Below are 19,008 nucleotides of genomic sequence, written 5' to 3'. Positions count from 1 at the left end.
GATGGGGGAGCCCCGACGAGGAAGAGGGGATCCAAAGGACACACGGCAGACAGAGAGCCCACAGGGAATGGGGGTTCCACGGGTCACGGAGGGGCCTATGTAGGAGGGGAGAGCCCCGCAGGCCCCGAGGGCCCCGCGGTACCGAGGGGCAATGGCAGCAACGGGAGCCATGGGGAAAAAAGGCGGGGGGGGGAAAGACATTTACTGCGCATGCGCAGTAGCGCCTATGCGTGCCGCCGCCTCGGCGGAGCGCTCCCATAGCGTAGGCGATACCCCGGGACACAGCGGAAGCGGCGCGGCCCCCAAGCCGGAGGAAGGGGGTGCAGTTGTGCCGCCTCTCCCACAGCGGAGCGGCCGAGCCGGGCCCCACCGGGACGGCGGCGCCGGCACCGCCAAGCGCTGCCCTAGTCAAACATGGCGGCCGCACTTTGCCCGCGGTCAAGATGGCGTCCGCGCGGCTCCCTCCGCACCTTGCGCAGGCGCGGGGGTCAGTGCGCGTCATCACCGTGCGCCGGCCGTGGCGGCAGCGGCGGCAGCCGCGGGGTAAGGGGGCGCGGGGGGGAGGGGCGGCCCCGGGCCCCGCCGGAACCTCGAGGGGCCCTCCTGGGTCCTTCCCGGTCCTTGACATCTCTACCGCCCGCGGTGTGTCCTGCAGCGGCCGCCGGGCCCGATGAGGCGGCGGGACTAGGCCGCGTTGCATCTTCGCGCGCGAGCGACCCCGCGGGCTTCCGGGACGCGGCGGGACCGGGTCCCGGCTGCCCGGGGGGCTCTGCCGGGCTCGGGCTCCGCGAGGCGGAACGCGCGGAATAAATCGCTCCCCTCGAATCCCGGCTCTCGGTGCTCGCCGTCCCTCCCGTACGGTGCCGTCCGGGCGAGCCCCTCGTCGCTCCTTCGGCCCTCACGGGGACGGAGTGTGACCCGGGTGTGGGTGGCACCCGCCCTGCGTGGTCCCCGGGGTCTCCCTTGGGGGTGCAGCTGAAGGTGACGGGTGTTCCCGCAGCCCTTCTCTCCGAGCCGCCCCCATTATGCCGACCGGGACCCCACGAGTGCCCGGGCTGCCTCTCCCAGGCGCCGGGAGAAAGAGCTGCCCCACGGGGTTCGCCTTCCCGCCCCACGTTCCGGCGCTGAGAAGGAACCTCGTGAGCGCTCTCAAAGCCAAGCAGTGTCTGGGAAAGCCCTAAACCCGGCCAGTCCCCGCTGCGAGCGCCTTGGGCGGGGCTGCTGCGGGAAACGAAATCGAAACGGGGCTCACAGCCATCTTCGGCGGTTGCCCGGTGCCGCCTCCCCTCGTCGGCACACGTTCTGCGGGTGGGAGTTTCTTTTTTTTCCCCTTTATTTTCTCATAAAATAGTTTGGCGTGCGGATGAGACTGAGGTAAGAGAGTTTTTTTCCAAACCCCTCTTCCTTCACTCAGAGAGCACTTGTAAAACGAGGTCACTGAGCGGGGGCTCCCTCGGAGTTGGGGAGGAAGGAACCCGGCTCCCCGTGTTTATTGGAAAATAAGTCCCATGGTGGCAGCCGAGTGAGGTGGTTTAGTGAAAGGGAAATTTGAGTTGGCCTCGGGGTGTGTTTGGTGAAGATGGGGAGCTTTATAAAGATGGGACTGGCATAGGAAGAACTGTCTTTGTGACGATGGGTGCCTGAAGGAGGTCATGAGGGAGCAGGCAGGATGGGCCCTGTATCGTGTTCCATGTCTTTATCCTCTCAGTTTCACAGCCAGCTGTTGTCAAAGAATTGGAACATATGCTGTGCTGGGTTCCTTATTTTTAAAAAGCATATTGAAAGTTTAGTCTAATGTCCTGCACCCCGGGGGAGCGGCACAGCTCTGTGTGATAGGAGTGGAACTTGGGCTGCAGTCCAAAAACACTGTTACCAGCTGCACACCTGTCCCAATTTCTATGCATGTTATCTGCGTGTAGTGTGATGCTTTACCTCTGCAGGTCACCTAGTGCCCAAGGAGAAAAAGACACTTAGGGTTTCAGACTCCTTTGGCCACGAATCTGAAAATTATTATGAGCCTGTTGCAGCTCTGCTGTCTGACCACGTGAGCTGCTCCAGCTCTCTGTAGTGCTCCAGTTCACCTCCTCATGCTCCCTTACCTCCTCGTGCTTCAGTTTCTCAGGTTGCAAAGCACATGTCAGATTCTTCTCTCCCTCAGGGCAGAGAGGGAGTGGAGCTCACTGTGTTTGGGAAGCACATCCTGAACATCATGTGCTGGAATTGAGTCCAACAGAAGCAGAGGGTCGCTCTTGGCAAAGCTGCTTCTCACGGTTGACTTCACCTGCGGGTGCTATGCTGGGCAGAGAGAGTTTGCTGTTTGTGTTTGCAGGAATAATTTAAGACGAAAAGTAGAAAACAGGCTTGTAAGGAGAAGGTGTGTGAAATGCCTTAGTGGCAGGGAATCTGTTTAAACTGCGTTTTTTGGATCCTGTAGTTGTGTAACTATCACCAAATGTGACGAAGGAAACTTATCCAGCACCAATTTGATGTGATTAAGTGACACTTCTTTATTACAGCACTGGGAACACGGGGGAATCAGCTCCTCCTAAACGTGTTCTCCCAACAACAAAATTTGTACAGTTTATATACTTTATAGTTATGTAAGTTTCTATTCTTCTATTTATTTTTATACTTGTCATGCCTAGCTAAGTTCTGTTCTTCTATTTAGTTATATAGTAGTTGTGGTCCAGCTACTCCGCTCTTAAATCTAATGAAATGATGACGAAATGAATGAAAATCTTTGAAATGATTGGTTCTTTCAGGTATATAGTGTTATTCTACAACAATCGTTGGTCTGTACTATTTAGCTATACTGGTTGGCATAGGCAGTGTCCAGACCAAGACAGGGAGAGTGCAGGGGACTTCAAAGCAACTTTGTATGGTCCAGTGAGATTCCTGTGGTTCCATTCTTTCAAACACAATACCCCTAACAATTCTGGTGCACTGTGCTTCTCTACCTTTAATCACAAATACTTCTTTTATATTATCAAATCTTGATTATTTTATCAAACTGTTTGCAACACAACTGCATCCTGAGTTGCTGCATTTTGTCTCCTCAGGACAGGCAGCTCCACTCCTGGCGCACCAGCAGCCCGGGTCCCCCACGTGTCCCAGCGGAGCGCTATGATCAGAGGTGCCGGGCGAGGCAGAGGCTCGTATCTGACTCGGGCAAGGCGTAACCACCCCGGCACTACCCGAGGTTTTTATAACCACCCTTGTACCCCACAAGAAACTAACCAAGGCACCTTTTTGCACCAGCAGTTCCTGACAGAGCAGGACACTGCGGTCTGCCCGCTGCAGGGGCAGGGACCACACGAGGAGGCTGTGGCACCGGCTCCTGCAGGGACACATCGGCCTGGCCGCGGCAGGGCAGGGGGCCGGAGGTTCTCTAGTCAGTGGCAATACCGTGGGAATTCACCACGGTATTGCCCTCCACAGCACTGTCGTCAGGAGAACCCAGGGAGAGACTCTGACACTGTCAGGCTGAATTTCCAGAGACTATCTCTTGCCAGGCAAGACTGCGAACAAGAAATTCTGACTATTTTCAGGCAGCTCGGGGAGGGAAGGACTTGCACAGTTCATGATCTCACACACAAACTTAAAACTCAAAAGAAAGAGGTCAACCGCATTTTGTATAAACTCCTCAGAGAAGGCAAGTTGCAAAAGGGGGGAGAGACGCCGCCGCTGTGGAGGATTGTCAGCTCCAGCTCAGGGAGGGAAAGAAGCCCTGCTGACCACAGTGCCGACTGCACAGATCCAGCTTGTGAGAGCAGAGGAGGAGAGAGGAGCACACTTGTCTCAGGAGACACAGAGATGGCTGAGACGAAGGAGAAAATCTGCAACTACTTGTTCAGCGTGCCAGAAACAACGGCACTCAACCTTGCCAAAAACATTGGGTTTTCGAGGGCCAAGGACGTTAATACATTTCTCAGTGCTCTGGAAAAGCTGGGAGATGTCCACAAGCAGAACACAACCCCCCCACGGTGGTCCCTGACAGACAGGAAACGCGAGAGGATGCAGATGAGGCTGAAGGCCAACACATTAATACAGAAGGTGGATCCCACACCTCCTGAGTCGAGTCCTCCCCCTTCCTCTGTCCCTGTGTGTCCCCAGGAGGTGACAGCAGCTTTGCCAGCAGTGATGGCATCAAAAGAAGAAAGTGTAGAAAATGGACAGCAGCCTTTGGGGCAGCCTGGTCAGGGCAATGGCAGCGACACGGGAGTGGACACGGCTGAGGACACCAAGCCTGAGTTCTCCAGTTTGAGTAATTATGATAACTCGGAAAACGGCAAGTGGACCACAGATGATATCCCAGATAATCTGAACACTATCAACAAGCAGCCTGACAAGTCAAAATGCGTCATGAATTCTCAGTCTTCCCCCAGTTATGCTGCCCAGTTTGAAGCTGCTTTGCCATGTACGCCTGTAGAGAAATTGATGGCTTGTCAGGAGAAGAACCCAGTGAGTGGCCTTACTGAGTATTCTCAGTACACGTACCAGCACTGTGAGTTCATCATGCTGGAGCAGAGTGGACCCTCTCATGAGCCACGGTAAGAAAATGTCCTACCTTTTCTGAGCTCTTTTTGCTTAAAATGATCTGACTTCAACTAAGTTCACCCTCTCAGCTCTGTCCTGAAGGGCCTGCTCATTCATGTTTCTTTCATTTCAGAAGGATTAGCCTAGTTGATTCCTTGCATCAGCTTAAAAAATAAAACAAGGCTAAAATTTAACCCCAGGTAGCCCAGTTTAAGAAATCCAGCACCTCATCCTGAGTAGTGAAGATGGGATTCATCTCTTCACTAAGTCCTGTCTCATTTAATTACTTGCCTTCAATTTGATTTTATAGAGGGAAACTGTCTCATGATGTTCTCACCCTAGAAATGGTGTAAAAAGAGCCCAGAACAAAGTGTTTGGGTGCAGGTGTCCCGGGTTAGCCAAGGTGGCCCCGCTCTGAACGTTTCTGTGATGTATCAGGTCAGAGCAGATTCTGTGAGCCAAGCACGTATAGCATGGCACTAGAGTTAGTGGAGTCAGTCTCTGGAGTCCTGCTTTCCCTTGCAGAATCATGGCTGTTCTGGAGCACCAGGGAGAGGTGAAAAGCACCATATGTGCCATGCTGGAATATGTCAATAGATCCGCTAGACAGGAAAATTGGCCTCATTTCTAAAGACAGAGTCTCAGGGGTTTGTTGTTTCGGTTTTAAGGAGGAATCTGAATGGATTCAGCCCCATAAGCTTTCTCTAGATCTGGTTAGACCCGTTCCCCTTGGAAGCAGGTTTCCAGGGCTGGAGGACAGAAAATAAACTTTGTTTGTTAGAGTTCATGGGAAGGAGAGGGACAGAAATGTCAAAGACAAGAGGTTTATGTGAGGCATCACCTCTCTGAGAAGGTGTGAATGCCCTGTGTAGCCAGAGAGAATGCCAAAGGGAGGAGTGACCCTGAATGACCAGGTGCAGATGAAACAGTACAGGCTGCTTTCGAGCTTTCTTATTACTGGGCAGGAGCCACAACAGAGCTGCTGTCTGCATACAGCCATTACTTGTTCCTGACACTTGTGGAACAAGGCAATTCCTCCTGTTCCTTCAGAACAAAACCTGGAGCTGTTCCTCTGTCATGAACAGCATTGGAAATGTGATGAAATGAGGCCCAGATGCAGCACTGTTGGCGTACCCTTGGTGTTTGCCTTCTGCACACGGCAGCCTGGGTTTGCTCTTCCAGTCAGGAGCTGGCTGTTCCTCCTCCCTTCAATTCCAAGAGCAGTCTACTTGCCTGCTCTGAGAAGACCACACTTTTGCCTCTCGATTTACCTCTTTGGTTTTCTCTTTTTAAAGGTTTAAGTTCCAGGCAGTGATGAATGGGCGCCAATTCCCACCAGCAGAAGCAGGGAGCAAAAAACTGGCTAAACAGGAGGCAGCAGCCAATGCCATTAAGGTCCTGATGAGTGAAGCAGAGAATGGAAGGCCCAGTGGGATTAAATGTGAGGAGCCGCTTCCCTCCGACAGCTCAGAACTGGAGTTGGTGAGTCCTGTTTTCTTTACTTTGTGAGGCTGCTCAGGCAGTGTTTGGTCTGAGACTGGTTTCCTCTGTCTTCTTTGCAGCCAGAGCCAGAGCTGTCGTCTGCAGCAGCTCCCCTCAGCCTGCTTCCTGGGAAGCACCCTATCAGCATATTGATGGAGTATGGACAAAAGTCAGGGAACGTAATTGAGTTCCAGCTGCTGTCTCAGGAAGGCCCACCTCATGATCCTAGGTATGGCATATTCTTGTCAGCTTTAGGGGAGGATAGAAACTCTTTCTTCACTATCCTTACCCTTCAGCATACTACCCACATTCCTGGACTTGTCACTGACCTAGCTGAGCACTTCTCTTATCCAAGGATTCTGGGCATGGCTCTTCCAAGACATCTGCCTCCAGAAGGAGACCCAAAGCAATGCCCTTTCTCAGAGAAAAAATGCTGTTTCTTCTACCAGAGCAGAAGCAGGTTCCAGTCCTGTACCCTACCTGGTGGTGCTCTAGTGGAAGTGCTTAGGGCCATAACGGTAGATTTCAATTGGAGATAAGCCAGAAGGATTTATCTGGAAGTGGGAGAAGGGGATAATAACCAGATCGAGACACCTATGGTTAACACTTTTCATGTGCTATGATGTCCTGTCAGGTTCAGCTACTGTGTGAAAATGGGTGACCAAATTTTCCCTGCTGTGGTAGGAAACAGCAAGAAGGGAGCAAAGCAAATGGCAGCAGAAGTTGCTGTGAAGATTCTTTCTGGAGAGTCTGTACCCCATGTCTTGCCTGAACAGGTACAAAGAGCTTCTTTATAAGACCCAAGTGTTTTGAGTTGAATGTTCCCCGTCTTTTATTTCCTATTCCACTGGATTTCACACCACATGGTCACATGCTGGCTCTAGCAGAGGTTTGCTGCTGCTCTTAGCCTGCTGTAAATCCAGCTGCTCAGTATTTAACAACCTTCTCCTGTCTAACTCCACTCTAGCCCGTCACGAAGCCCCACGGTGACCAGTCCATGCACAACTGTGGGCCGTGGATTGCTGCTCCAGATGAATCCAAGGTGGTGAAAGCAAAGGGTGTTGGGGAGCTCATCAAATATCTTAATGTCAATCCTGTCAGTGGCCTGCTGGAATATGCCCGCTCCAATGGGTTTGCTGCAGAGTTCAAACTCATTGACCAGTCAGGACCTCCCCATGACCCCAAGTAAGTAGCTGCACCTGCCCAGGAGGAAATTTTGCACTGCTGCTGTTGTCCTGGAGAAAGGACAGAAAGATCAAAATTGCAGTTTGAGATGGCAACAGGGCAAGCCTGCTGCCTCTGCCAAACCTTATGACTGGATGACAATAAGCTCCCTCCACTCCCCTCCTCTCTCCACTGGGAGAATTTAAAAACCAGACTCAAATGCACAGGTTTCTTGGTTTCTTCACAGGTTTGTCTATCAGGCGAAGGTTGGAGGCCGCTGGTTCCCGGCTGTGACTGCACACAGCAAAAAGCAGGGCAAGCAGGAGGCAGCAGATGCAGCGCTGCGAGTCCTGATCGGGGAGTCGGAGAAGGTGGAGCGCATGGAAGGGATGAACATCACTGAGGTAAATCTTCTGCCACAGGTGGGACTGTGTTTGAAGCCCTGCCAGTCCTCCTCCCTTCAGTCCAGCAGAAAAGTGCCTTCAAAATCAACTGCGATGTCTCTGTTCTCTGCAGCTGTAGATAAGATGATGTGGTTTTCCTGAAGTGGGTTAGATGTTTCCTCAGGGCACAGGCCTATCCTTCCGTCCTGCTGGCCTCTGCTTTAGGGCTAAATTATCATCAAATTCTTCCTCCAGCTACTCAAGTGTGTTCCTGTGGTAGAGTAGGAACATGCTCATTTTTAATTATGTGACTTTTTTTATTACTTTCGAACTCCTTCGTGCTGCTTTAAAAATGGTGTGTCAGCTCATAAAGACTCATGCATCAGATAAGATAAGCAAAACTGTCCGTTGTGTCAGGATGGCTTGTCCCAAACCTGGGCTGCTTTAAATCGCCCTTAGAGCATTGTGATCTCTGAAAAGCCGCATTCCAGCCGACACAGCTGAGCACAGCAGCTGGGGCTCTAAATAGCAAAGCCATCAGGGAAAATTTTGTCAGTCAGCAGTGCTGGAGGAGGTGAGTCCGTCTGCAATGAGAGTGACTGTGCACTCTCCTCACAGGCAGCCGGAGGAGGAGTTCCTCCAAAGCCAGGAGCAGATTTCCTTGGCTGAGTCTCTGGGAACAGGCAGGATGGGTTTTCCCTGGCATTCTCAGGAGGCCATTCCTCAGCCTGTGCCTCTTGCTGCCAGGAAGACAGCTTGCTGCTGTCTGTGATGTGGCCAGAGCAGAATTGAAAGCCTTGGACGAGGTTTTCCCAGAAATACCCAAAAGAGGTTCACGCACCCCTTGACACAGAAGTGTCCGTGTAATCAGCTCCAAACTGTGCTGCCCAAAGCTTGTGTTTTCTGCGTTCTGTCCTCTGCTTGGAAAGCTGCACTTTGGGTTAGTTACTCCTTGAGCTGTGGTGTTGTGGGGCCTGCTCACGATCTGTGGTGGTGTGTCCCCACCCCAGCTCCCTGTGAGTGGCAGCACTCTGCACGATCAGATGGCCATGCTGAGCCACCAGCGCTTCAACAGCCTCACCGCTCGCATCCAGCACAGTCTGCTCGGGCGCAAGATCCTGGCTGCCATCATCATGAGGAGAGCAAATAAGGGCTTGGGAGTGGTGGTCAGCATCGGAACAGGTATGAACAGCTTCCTCCAGCACACTCTGAACTCTCATTTCCATGCTAGATTCCCTGTCAGCCACGGCTCAGAAATGGCTGTGGCTGTGGGCCTCTTCAGAGAGGGCACAAAATGTTCCCAGGGCTCAAGTGGTGTCACAAGCGATCTAGTTAAAGAGAGAGAACAAAGCAAATGTGCCTGCAGCTGTATTGCTCTTAATCTTCACTTGCATTGCTGCATGCTAGTCTGTGCATCAGAGCGTGGATTCCTCGTGTGGTACAGCATACGATCCCCCAGCTTCTCACAGCTGCATGTACCTTATCTCCCTCCCTACTTAGCTGCCAGCCTTCCACCAGGAGTGGTGGGCTGCAAAGCCCTCATGAAGGGTCAGTGCCCCTAAACCTGTCTGTCCCTAAAGTGGTGTGTGCTTTTTGTCCCTTTATTTTCCTAACTGCTTGGATCGAGATAATGGTTTAATAGCCAGGGTGCAGCTGCTGCTCAAGAGCCCAAAGAAGTAAGACTTGACACAAGATGAACCTCTCCCTCTGTCTCTGAAGCTGTGTCTTGACTTTGACACTTGCCCTGTTATTTATTTATTTATTTATTTCAGGTAATCGTTGTGTGAAAGGAGAAGAGCTGAGTTTGAAGGGGGAGACAGTAAATGATTGTCATGCAGAAATCATTTCTCGAAGAGGCTTTGTGAGGTGAGAAAAGGGGAAATCCAAAGGAAATGGAGAGAGGCCTATCAGGAGATGCTGACCCATTCTGGAGGGGTGTAGCTGAAACAGTTCCTTGCTGCACTGAGAGGTGCTGTGATCCTCCGACACTGTTTATCCATGTGTTGTTAAAGAGAAGGAAGTTATTTCTGATAAAAAGGGGCCATGCCTGAGTGGTGCCCAAATTAGTACTGAATGGGAGAATTGCCAGGAGCCCAAGGGCTGCATCTGAAGTTATTAAAATAGAGCCTCCTGCTGAGGCTGCTGGACCATCGTGCAGGGTGCTCTCCAGCCTCAGCACAGCTCCCACCACCAGCCAAGCACTGCAGGCTGGGTCCTCTCCTGGCCTTTCTGGGTCTGGGTATAGAAGGATTCAGGAAAACATACTGCATCTGTTTGCCTTTTTCAGAGGTTGTAAAGGGTTTTCCCAACTAAACTGCACAGTTCTCTGTATAAACATTCACTGTGACACTTAGTTTTTAAAAACTGAAGCGAGATGAAGCTGGACTGCCTGTTCAATGTTTGCCCTTCAGTTCTGAACAGCAAAGCCAGCTGCTTCCTTCAAGCCTTCGTGAGCTGCCGCTGTGCTCTGCATTCCTCAGCAAGGGAAAGTGTTGAGGGCAGGTCCCTGGGAAGTGATGAATCAGGATTGTGTCTTGCTTAATGTCTGTTTCAGCTGTTAATCTTGACAGCGGTGGCTGCTCTGGCATAGCAGAGCCTGTCAACATGCTCCACCTCTCTTTGCAAAATCAGTCCCTGCCCAGGCTCTGCTCAAGGATTCTCTAGGAAGCTGCAGTTTTTCTTTAGTGCTTGACACTGTGTTGGAGACCTCGAGGTTTTTCCCTATCCAGAAGCAGCCATAAAAGACCCTTATGGGGTTGTGGTAATACCACTTGAGTTCAGCTACGCACAGGACCATTTACTCTTAACACAAACTTGGTGCTGATTAAAGGTGCTGGTTGAAGACCTTGAAGTCTTCTTCACACTGGAAACAGATGCATGCAAGCAGCAGCCAGCCAGGCTCCTTCCTCTCCTGCCAGTGATTCCCCCTGCTCCCTGGACAAGATACTGCTTTTCTACCACTTGTCCTCTTCATGCCAGAAAATCTGCTGGATTTTTTGCCCTTTTTGTGCATCGAACACTGTTTGCTGGCCTCCCAAGCATCCTTGGCTACAGCTCCTAGTCTCGACTCTCCCATGCAGCAGGAGCGAGGGATGTGGGAACCTGCCTGTCGATTAAAGTGCTCCTTGTCTGAGGACCAGAGCAGCCTTTTGACAGGATGGTGTTCTTTTCAGGTTTCTCTACAGTGAGCTGATGAAGTATGACCTGTCTAATCCTTCCTCTGCAGAAGAGAGCATTTTTGAGCCAGCGGGAGGAAACCGTCTCAGAATAAAGAGCAGTGTTACCTTTCACCTCTATGTCAGGTTTGTGGGGAGGGGTTGGGTGACCTGTGTCAGCCGCACTGTCACCCCCCTGGCCCTGGCTGTTTCCTGACAGTCAGTGCTAATGGGGGAGGGTTTGTTTTCTAGCACAGCCCCGTGTGGAGATGGAGCCCTCTTTGATAAATCCTGCAGCGACCAGGCGAGCGTGGTGGGGCAGCCCCAGCACCAGCCTCTCTTTGAGAACCCCAAGCAAGGCAAGCTGCGGACCAAGGTGGAGAATGGTGAGTGCAATCGCTCCCTGCATGGTGGGATGGCTCCAGTCCTCACCTCTGAGCCTTTCTGGTGCTCCAGAGCTTCCTTGCCCCTCTCTGTGTGCTCTTGTGGGATCTGAAGCACTCAGGAACCAAAGGAGGGGGATGGATGGATGAGCATTAGATAGAGTCCCTTCCCTTTCCCAGCTCTGCCTGTTGGAACTGCCACACTTGTGAAATTTTTGCAGCAAATGTCTCTGCCCTCTTTTTCAAGCACTGTTCTATTCTGCTTCAGCCATGCTGAAAATTACTCATGTGTATTCAATACTGAATACCAGATTGTTCCCTGAACCTGGTGTCAGACTCGGAGGTCACTTGGGGTACCAAGAAGTTTCTTGTGTGGTTTCTGATGGGGTTGGATTTACTGAATATCTGACTCTGTACAGAAAAGCTTTCTTTTCTCTCGTGCAGGGGAAGGTACCATTCCCGTGGAGTCGAGTGACATTGTGCCCACGTGGGATGGGATCCAGCACGGGGAGCGGTTACGAACCATGTCCTGCAGTGACAAAATCTTACGCTGGAATATACTTGGCTTGCAAGGGGCACTGCTGTCACACTTCCTGGAGCCAGTTTATCTCAGCTCTGTCACACTCGGTGCGAGATCCTCCGACCTTTCGGGGGCAGGGTGGTACAACTGGGCTGCAGTGACAACTCACCTCCCTCCCCTGTGTGATGGCAAAGTTTGTTTGTGGAAGTTGTAGGAGTAACAGACTGAAACGTCATTCTTGGCAGAGCTGTTTGGAAGTGAAAAGGGAGTCTGTGGATTTTATGCTGTGGGTGGAGTGGGTTTCTCTCCAAGGTTCTGGATTTTTAGGAGGCACATGTGATTTAGGAGAGTGAGACAAAAACTGTATGTTTATGTCTTCAGAGAGAAATGTAGTCTGTAAACCTATGTCTTACACACCCGGGGTACACATAGCTGTGCTGATCTGCATGCCATGGACTTTCAGGAGCCTGTGAGCAGTGCTGTGGCTCTCAGGGCTTGGCTGGTCCATCACCTGTGCCATCCTGTTTCCTAACACCTTCATCTCTGTCTCCACAGGTTACCTGTACAGTCAGGGTCACTTGACCCGTGCCATCTGCTGCCGCATGGCAAGGGATGGGAACACACTAAGGGAAAAGCTCCAGGCTCCATATCACATTAACCATCCTGAGGTACTGCAGCTGTGGCATCTCTTCACCCCGTTCCTCTGCCTGTGGGTTCTGGAGTCCCAAGGCTCTCTGCAAGGGGATCACTAGGCAGCAGTCTTGGGATATCCTGTTCTGGGAGGGACCCACAATGTTTCATTGAGTCCAACTCCTGGCCCTGCACAGGGCAACCCCAAGAACCTTCCCTCTTTGTCACCCCACAGTTTGGGGGTTACTAGCAATGTCTTGGTCTGGCAGAAAGGACACCAGAGTTGCCCCTGTAACCTTCAGCTTAGTAAGAACCTCATCCTTGCCACTCTCTAAAGTTTAGGATGAGCTGAACCTGTGGGGGATGGAAGGGGCAAGAGGACCAGGTTAAGGAACCCTCCTGGCTCTCCCGCAGGTTGGGCGAGTCAGCGTGTACGACTCTGCCAGGCAGACGGGCAAGACCAAGGAGTCATCGGTGAACTGGTGTCTTGCTGATGCAAGTGAAGTTGAAGTCTTGGATGGCACCAAAGGGAAAGTAGATGGGTAAGAAGAGCCTTTCCTGACACTGCTTTTCTTGCTGTGGAAAGGGGGGGCAACTCTGAGGTGGAGAGTACACTCTGCTCTGTTACAGCACCCTACACATGGGGAGGGCTGGAGGGAGGAATTTCAAACGGACATGAGCAAGCACTCCTGAAGGAAACCAAACGTTGCCCAGCCTGGGCCCTACCACAGAGCCCTGCTGAGCCCAGAGTTCCCCTATCGTGGGATTTTCCCCAAGCCCTGTGTTCCTCTTGGCTCTTCTGAGTGTCACGTCCCTCATTGCTGCCTGTGCCTTCCTTCTCAGCCCAAAGCTGGAAGTGTCTCGTGTGTCCAAGAGGAAAATGTTCACCTTGTTCCAGCAGCTGTGTGCCAAGAACAACCGTGAAGACCTGCTGAAGCTCTCTGTGTACTCGGATGCCAAGGAGGCAGCCACGCTGTACCAGGCAGCCAAGCAGTGCTTCTTCAGCACGCTGGAAGAGCTGGGCTATGGCAGCTGGATCCGCAAACCCCAAGAGGAGGAGAATTTCTCTGTCCTTGATACATAGGGAAGCACCCTGCAAGGGGTGGGAGGTGAATGTACACAGGCTGCACTCATCCTTCTTCCACCACCACCACCTTGGAGTGGAGTCAGGAGTCTGCAGCAGTTTCCCCATAGGCCTGGCTGCCTCCTCCCTGACCCTCAGACCCTGCCTTTTTAAAATGTGCATGTAAATGATTCTCCTTTTTTTAAAGTGAGGGCAGGCTCAGTCCCCCTTAGCTTTTGTAGTTTTGTCTCCCTTTTTTTGTTTTTAAAAGAAGGCACAAGAAACCAAAGGGATTCTCAGACTGTGAGCTTGAAACCTTTGAACCTTACGCTGCAGATCCCTCTGGCAGGTTTTGAGGCAAATTTTCTCTTTTGAGGAAAAAAACCCAAACAAGCTGCCTGGCTGGTTTTCTCTGTTGGAAGGTGACTGGCAGCCTGGCCAAGCTGGGACACAGGACTGACCTCTACAAGGCGCAGCAGGACTAGCATAACGTTCTCCATTAATAACAAAAAAGAAAATTTCTGTAGTATTGGCCATGGGTGTGTTGATTTCTGCTGAGGGGAGGAGGGGCCTGGGGTGGGGTTTGGAGAGGGACAGAGGTGTGTTAGCATTTGCTAAACAATCAAGGAAGCTGGGTAGAGCTGTGGCAGTTGGGAATTGAGCCTCTTGCCTCAAGCGAGGGGCTCATCAGGCAGAGCTGAGCCCTCCGAGGGCTTGGGCCAGCCTGGAAATACAGGATCAGGGCTCTCCCAGCTCCTTCCCCAATGCTGGCTCTAGGATGGCATGTCTCTTTTCTAGTCTCAGGAGGCCAGTGGTGGCTGCAGGCCCTGTTGTGTGTCTGAGCTGAACCACATGCCAGATGTGCTGGTGGAAGGTGAGAAGCTGTTGGAGCAGCCCCTTTCCCTGTGCACAGCCTGTGCCAGCTTTGCCTGAGGTGGGAGTTGACACTAGTAACTAGGACAGAGACCAAAGAGCTGTGGGCATGGAAGTGCAGCCCAAAATGAGGAGGAGAAACCCTGAGTCTGGGAGCAAGGCCCCAACTCTGGCTGTGGATCTCCACAGGACAGCCAGAGGCAGCTGGGCTGGGGCCAAGCAGGGTCAGTGCTGGAAGTCTGGCTGTCATAGGTCCAGCCTGCCTGCAACTGCCCTCGAACACAGAGCTGTGAGGGGTGGAACTGCTCGGCACAGAGAAGGGCAGCAACAGCACAAGGACAGAGCTGGAGGCTCTTCCGTCTGTGGCTGCCCAGGGTGCTGTACCTGAGGCTCCTGTTGTGCTCCCCACACCCTCCCAGGACTCCAATCCCTATTGGGGTGCAGCAGGACCCCCCTGTGCTGCACTGACCCAAGACTGGACTAAGAGCAGAGGGAACACAAAGGTGGGATGAAGTGGGACAAGCCCCTGGTATCAGGCTCTTTTAGGGGCAAAGCTCCTAATACATTTAAGTATTGGGGTGCACCCTGAGAGCAGGAGCTCCAGGACCAGCAGCTGGAACAGCTGAGATTTCTCTGGCTGGGTGAAGTGCTGGGATTTAAATTAATTTCTAGCGTGCGGCTTCCCCCGGCCCTGTGTGCTGCCAGGCCCTGCCAGCCCTGCTCTCCCCAGCCACGGGGATTAGTGGTATTTATAGCAAACACTCCATTTCAGTTTTCCCTGATGAGGCCAATTCCTGCCAGCCAGGGGAGCGCAGGGAGCGCTGCCGGCCCAGCCACGGCCGCCAGCCCAGTGACCCACGGCGGGGCCCGGCTGCCAACAGCTCCCAGCTCATGTTGATTAATTGTATTTTCCCTTTCCTTGCATCTTGTATCTGCTCTTGGCTCCAGAGCACTGAGCCTGGAGTGGAGCAGGGGACAGTGGCAGAGCTGGAGCAGCCCCTGGCACTTGCTGCCCTGGCCCTGCCTGCAGGTAGGACCTAAAAATAGCCTCCTCCTGCCTGGTCCATGTGCTCACCTCGAGGAGCCAAGGCTGAGCAGCTCCATCCCCCTTCCTGTGCCTGTGTTCCTTCCCTGTCAGTGAGGCTCTGCCAGGCTCCTGGGAGTCCCAGGAATGACACAGGGGTTGGCAGGGCCAGGCAGGGGCCAAGGGCTGCCCACTGGGGCTCTGGCTCTGCATGGCCTGGCAGGGTGAGGTACAGGGAGTGGCAGAGGAAAGCACTGGACATGTCCCCATGGAGCTCCCTCCCTTGGCAACTGGGATTTTCCTCTTCCAGAGCCAATTTCTCCCTGTCCTCTTACATCGGTCATGGGCAGCCAGAGGCCCCCTGACCCTGGGTGCATCCTGCTTCCTCTGGCCCACAGAGCACAGAACAGTACGAAATGACACCAGATGGCACCAACCCCGTCCTTTGTGAGTATTTATTGGTTTGCAGGGGCTGTCTGAGCCCAGCACCCGGCCCTCTGGCCCTGGGACCGGCCGTTCCCCACGCTATTTGGAGGTGGGGGTGCCCTGGCCAAGCTGCAGCAGGGAGTTGGTGGCGTAGTTCTGGAAGAGGGGCTGGAGGAACATGCCAACGGTGCCAAAGACACAGACGAAGACGAAGATCCACAAGAAGAGGCGGTCGATGACCATGGCCACGTACTTCCAGTCCTCGCTCACCTGCGCAGGGCCAGGAGAAAGGCCAGGTCAGGCTGGGCCTTGGCATCACCCGTCACTGCCTGAACTGGGACTTTGGCAGCTCCTCAGAGCCCCAAGTCTGCTCCCTCAGCAATGCAGCTCCCCGGGCTGCCTGCAAGCCTGCTCTGGGCCCCACGGGGCTCGTTCCCCCCGCTGCCACCAGCACTGCTGAGCCCAGGAATCTCATCTCCCCAGTGAGCAGAGTTGGGATGGGGACTGTGCCAAGATCTGGAACCTCACAGTACCATACAGGGCCAGGCCTCCTGGCACCCTCCTGGTTTTCTAGAGCAGCTGCTTCAGTCTGGGGCTGCAGTGGTGGGTCAGGGGCCAGCGTAGGACCCTCTGCCCAGGCAAGGGCTGTGATACATCTAGGCAGGGACCCTCTTGGTGCTTGTGCACATCCCTTCCCGTGGCAGCCACGAGCCAGCACGCATTCTCCATCCCACGGCCCTGCCTGCACCCCACAGCTCTGTCTGCACCCCATCACTCTGCCCACCTACCCTGAGCCCTGCCCATCTCCAGGTGCATCCCCTGACTTACGCTCTGGTCATCGTCCTCACTGCGCATGTGGTCAGCAATGAAGCGCACGCCGTCCACCGCCTCCTCCAGCCCACAGCTGCAGCCAGGTGCGGGGGCCGGTGCCTGCCCCTGCCGCTCCCGGTAGCCGTTGAGCCCCTCGGCCTTGGCAGCGCCAGGGTTGGCGTAGCAGGCGCAGGTGCGGGTGCCAGCGTGGAGGAAGAGGGTGGCGGCGGCTGCGCGCTCCTGGGTGTGTCGGCGCTGGCGCAGGCGCTGGCGGGCGCAGTTCTGCCGCGGCTGCTTCATGAAGAGCAGCACCGGGAGCTTGTGGAGGAAGAGGGTGCGGACCCAGGGTGGCATGGTGTGCGTGGTGGGTGAGCGGTGGTGCACGTTGAGGACGCAGACGCTGGTGACAATGGAGAAGGTCACCAGCACCATGGTGAACATGAGGTACTTGCCCACCAGCGGCACGTCCAGCGAGGTGGGTGGCACGATCTTGGAGATGAGCAGGAGGAAGACAGTGAGGGCAAGCAGGACGGAGATGCAGAGCGTCATCTTCTCCCCGCAGTCGGATGGGAGGTAAAAGACGAGGATGGCCAGGGAGGTGATGAGGATACAGGGGATGATGAGGTTGATCGTGTAGAAGAGCGGCTTGCGCCGGATGATGAAGTCATAGGTGATGTCCACGTAGGTGGAGTCTTCAGGGTTCTCGTTGCGCCGCCCTGGCAGCGCCACAATGTCCCACTCGCCACTGGGTGTGAAGTCATCCAGGCTGGCCACCTCGCTCTTCAGTACCAGGTCGATCTCAGTGCGGTCGTAGGTCCAGGAGCGGAACTTCATGGTGCAGTTCTGCTGGTCGAAGGGGAAATGCTTCACCTCGATCTTGCAGGCGCTCTTGTAGATGGCGGGCGGCAACCAGAAGATGCTGCCGTCGTAGGAGATCACGGCGTTCGAGTAGAAGGACACCTCATACATCCCATCGGCACTGGGGCAGAGAGATGTGCTGTCGGTCCTGGGGGTGTCCAGCCTGACATAGCCCCCGGCCCTGCATGGGGTTGGGGCATGCACAGCCTCCCCCAAAAACCACCTACTTGTTGTAGAGCACCACATCAGGCAGCCAGATGTGCTTGGAGGGCAGGCGGACCTTCTTCATGTTGTCAAAGTCCTCCGGCTTCCAGGTGAGGCGATAGTCCTCCCACTCCTGGGGACAGGAGCCATCAGCCCAGCCCGGCCACAGGGTGGAGGGGGGGACAGGGCAGAGGGGACATGAGGGCCCAACACAGGAGGTATGGGGGGCTGGGGCAGGGCAGGGTGAGCATTAGGGTCCCACACAGGGTATACTGGGGGTCCCTGTGACAGGGGTGGGCAGGGGGATGGGAAGTCTTGGGTCAGGGTGGACACTGGGTGTCCCAGTGGAGGGGGGCCCAAGACAGGATGCGGGGGGGATCCCAGGGCCACAGCAGAGTCCAGGGTGCCCACCTGGGTCAGCCAGACGTTCGTAGTCATGATCTGCTCCCGCTCGTGCTGCAGAGAGGGGGGGGGGGGCAGTCACTGGGGGTGTTGGGGGGGTTCAGGGCCCCCTCCCTTCCCCAGCAGGTGGGGGAGCAGAGCCCTGGTCAACTCACCACGCTGATGAGCTGCGCCAGTGACACCATGAGCTGCACGGTCACCAGCTCGGAGCCGTTCGTTGCCGGCCTGATCAGTTTGTTGTACCGCGCGGGGTCCAGCAGATACTCCACCAGCCGCTCCTCTGTGTCCGTGCCCAGGCTCCCTGGGTGGGGCACAGCCTGAGCCCCTGGCACAGCGGCCGGGAACAGAGCCTGTGCCCGGCCCGGGGCTCGGGGTGGGGGTGGTGGGGTGAGAGGGCGCGGGTGTCATCGCTGGACAAGGAGTGGGGAGGGCCGGGGAGGGCCGGAGGAGGGGCCCAAGGGACGGCAGTGCCTGGGGACGAGCAGCTCGGAGGGGGATCCGGGCAGGGCTGGGGGCTCCCCTCTGGCCTCCCCTGCCTGTCCCTCCTGTCCCTGCCCGTCCATGACACCCCCTCCCCCGTCCCTGCCTGTCCCTGCCCACCCCCGGCGAGGCCCCGCAGAGCCCCGAGGGGGTCGGGGAGTACCAGCGGCACCGAGGCCGGTACCGGGTCTGTGCCGGGTCTGTGCCGAGCGGTCCCGTGCAACAAGCGCAGCCCCCGGGCCCGGCCCGGTCCTGTGCCGGTGCCCACCCCCCCGACCCCCGGCACTCACGTCTGAGCGCGGCGAGCAGGCAGAGGACGCGGAGCAGCGCCATGGGGGCGGCCCCGATGCCGCCGCCGGTGCCTGGCGCTGTCCGCGGTGCTGACCGGGCGCTGTCCGCGGTGCTGGAGCCGGCGGCGGCGGCAGCCCGGGCGGGGCGGCCCCGGGCGGGAGGCGGTGCCGGGCGCTGCGCCGGGGCCGCCCCGCGCTCCCCGCTCCGCCGCCGTCACCGCCGCCGTCACCGGCCCCGGGGCCGCCCCCCCTCCGCCCCCGGGACACGGCGGAGGGTCTGGGCTGCTCCAGCGGGGTCCCTGCAGCGGGCGGGGAACCGAGCGCG

At 55.3% G+C, this 19,008-nt stretch overlaps 2 protein-coding genes across 3 annotated transcripts; one reads left to right on the top strand and one right to left on the bottom strand.

Moving 5' to 3' along the window:
- The first annotated feature begins 708 nt into the window (after positions 1 to 708).
- Positions 709 to 13,850, top strand: ADAR (adenosine deaminase, RNA specific). Of its 2 annotated transcripts, none has more exons than XM_027699123.1 (15): positions 709 to 1,374; positions 3,060 to 4,550; positions 5,832 to 6,018; positions 6,099 to 6,247; positions 6,653 to 6,794; positions 6,986 to 7,203; positions 7,430 to 7,586; positions 8,576 to 8,747; positions 9,338 to 9,431; positions 10,739 to 10,867; positions 10,973 to 11,106; positions 11,548 to 11,730; positions 12,179 to 12,291; positions 12,668 to 12,795; positions 13,155 to 13,310. In XM_027699123.1, the coding sequence occupies exons 1-15, from the start codon at positions 1,364 to 1,366 to the stop codon at positions 13,186 to 13,188; spliced, it is 3,342 nt and encodes a 1,113-aa protein (XP_027554924.1). In that variant the 5' UTR covers positions 709 to 1,363; the 3' UTR covers positions 13,189 to 13,310. The 2 variants fall into 2 exon arrangements, with proteins under 2 accessions (XP_027554924.1, XP_027554923.1); XM_027699122.1 differs by having other exon boundaries at positions 710 to 1,374; positions 13,097 to 13,850.
- A 1,803-nt stretch (positions 13,851 to 15,653) lies between these two features.
- On the bottom strand, positions 15,654 to 18,828 carry CHRNB2 (cholinergic receptor nicotinic beta 2 subunit). The gene is made up of 6 exons (XM_027699124.1): positions 18,684 to 18,828; positions 18,069 to 18,214; positions 17,923 to 17,967; positions 17,535 to 17,644; positions 16,468 to 17,428; positions 15,654 to 15,909 (listed from the first exon to the last, which is right to left on the bottom strand). The coding sequence occupies exons 1-6, from the start codon at positions 18,724 to 18,726 to the stop codon at positions 15,739 to 15,741; spliced, it is 1,476 nt and encodes a 491-aa protein (XP_027554925.1). The 5' UTR covers positions 18,727 to 18,828; the 3' UTR covers positions 15,654 to 15,738.
- Positions 18,829 to 19,008: the final 180 nt, after the last annotated feature.

The sequence above is a fragment of the Neopelma chrysocephalum genome, unplaced genomic scaffold (genome assembly GCF_003984885.1).
Source record: "Neopelma chrysocephalum unplaced genomic scaffold, ASM398488v2 Primary Assembly neopelma1_137, whole genome shotgun sequence".
Taxonomy (NCBI): domain Eukaryota; kingdom Metazoa; phylum Chordata; class Aves; order Passeriformes; family Pipridae; genus Neopelma; species Neopelma chrysocephalum.
This window is presented reverse-complemented; position numbering and strand designations above follow the sequence as displayed.

Bases quoted from the DNA above. Each gene is read 5' to 3' on its own strand.
- ADAR (XM_027699122.1), top strand. The intron at 7,204-7,429 runs GTAAGTAGCTGC...GTTTCTTCACAG, and splicing joins GGACCTCCCCATGACCCCAA to GTTTGTCTATCAGGCGAAGG. The intron at 7,587-8,575 runs GTAAATCTTCTG...TCCCCACCCCAG, and splicing joins AAGGGATGAACATCACTGAG to CTCCCTGTGAGTGGCAGCAC.
- CHRNB2 (XM_027699124.1), bottom strand. From the start codon at position 18,726: ATGGCGCTGCTCCGCGTCCTCTGCCTGCTCGCCGCGCTCAGAC. The intron at 18,215-18,683 runs GTGAGTGCCGGG...TGCCCCACCCAG, and splicing joins CCTGCTCGCCGCGCTCAGAC to GGAGCCTGGGCACGGACACA. The intron at 17,968-18,068 runs GTGAGTTGACCA...CCCTCTCTGCAG, and splicing joins TGGCGCAGCTCATCAGCGTG to CACGAGCGGGAGCAGATCAT.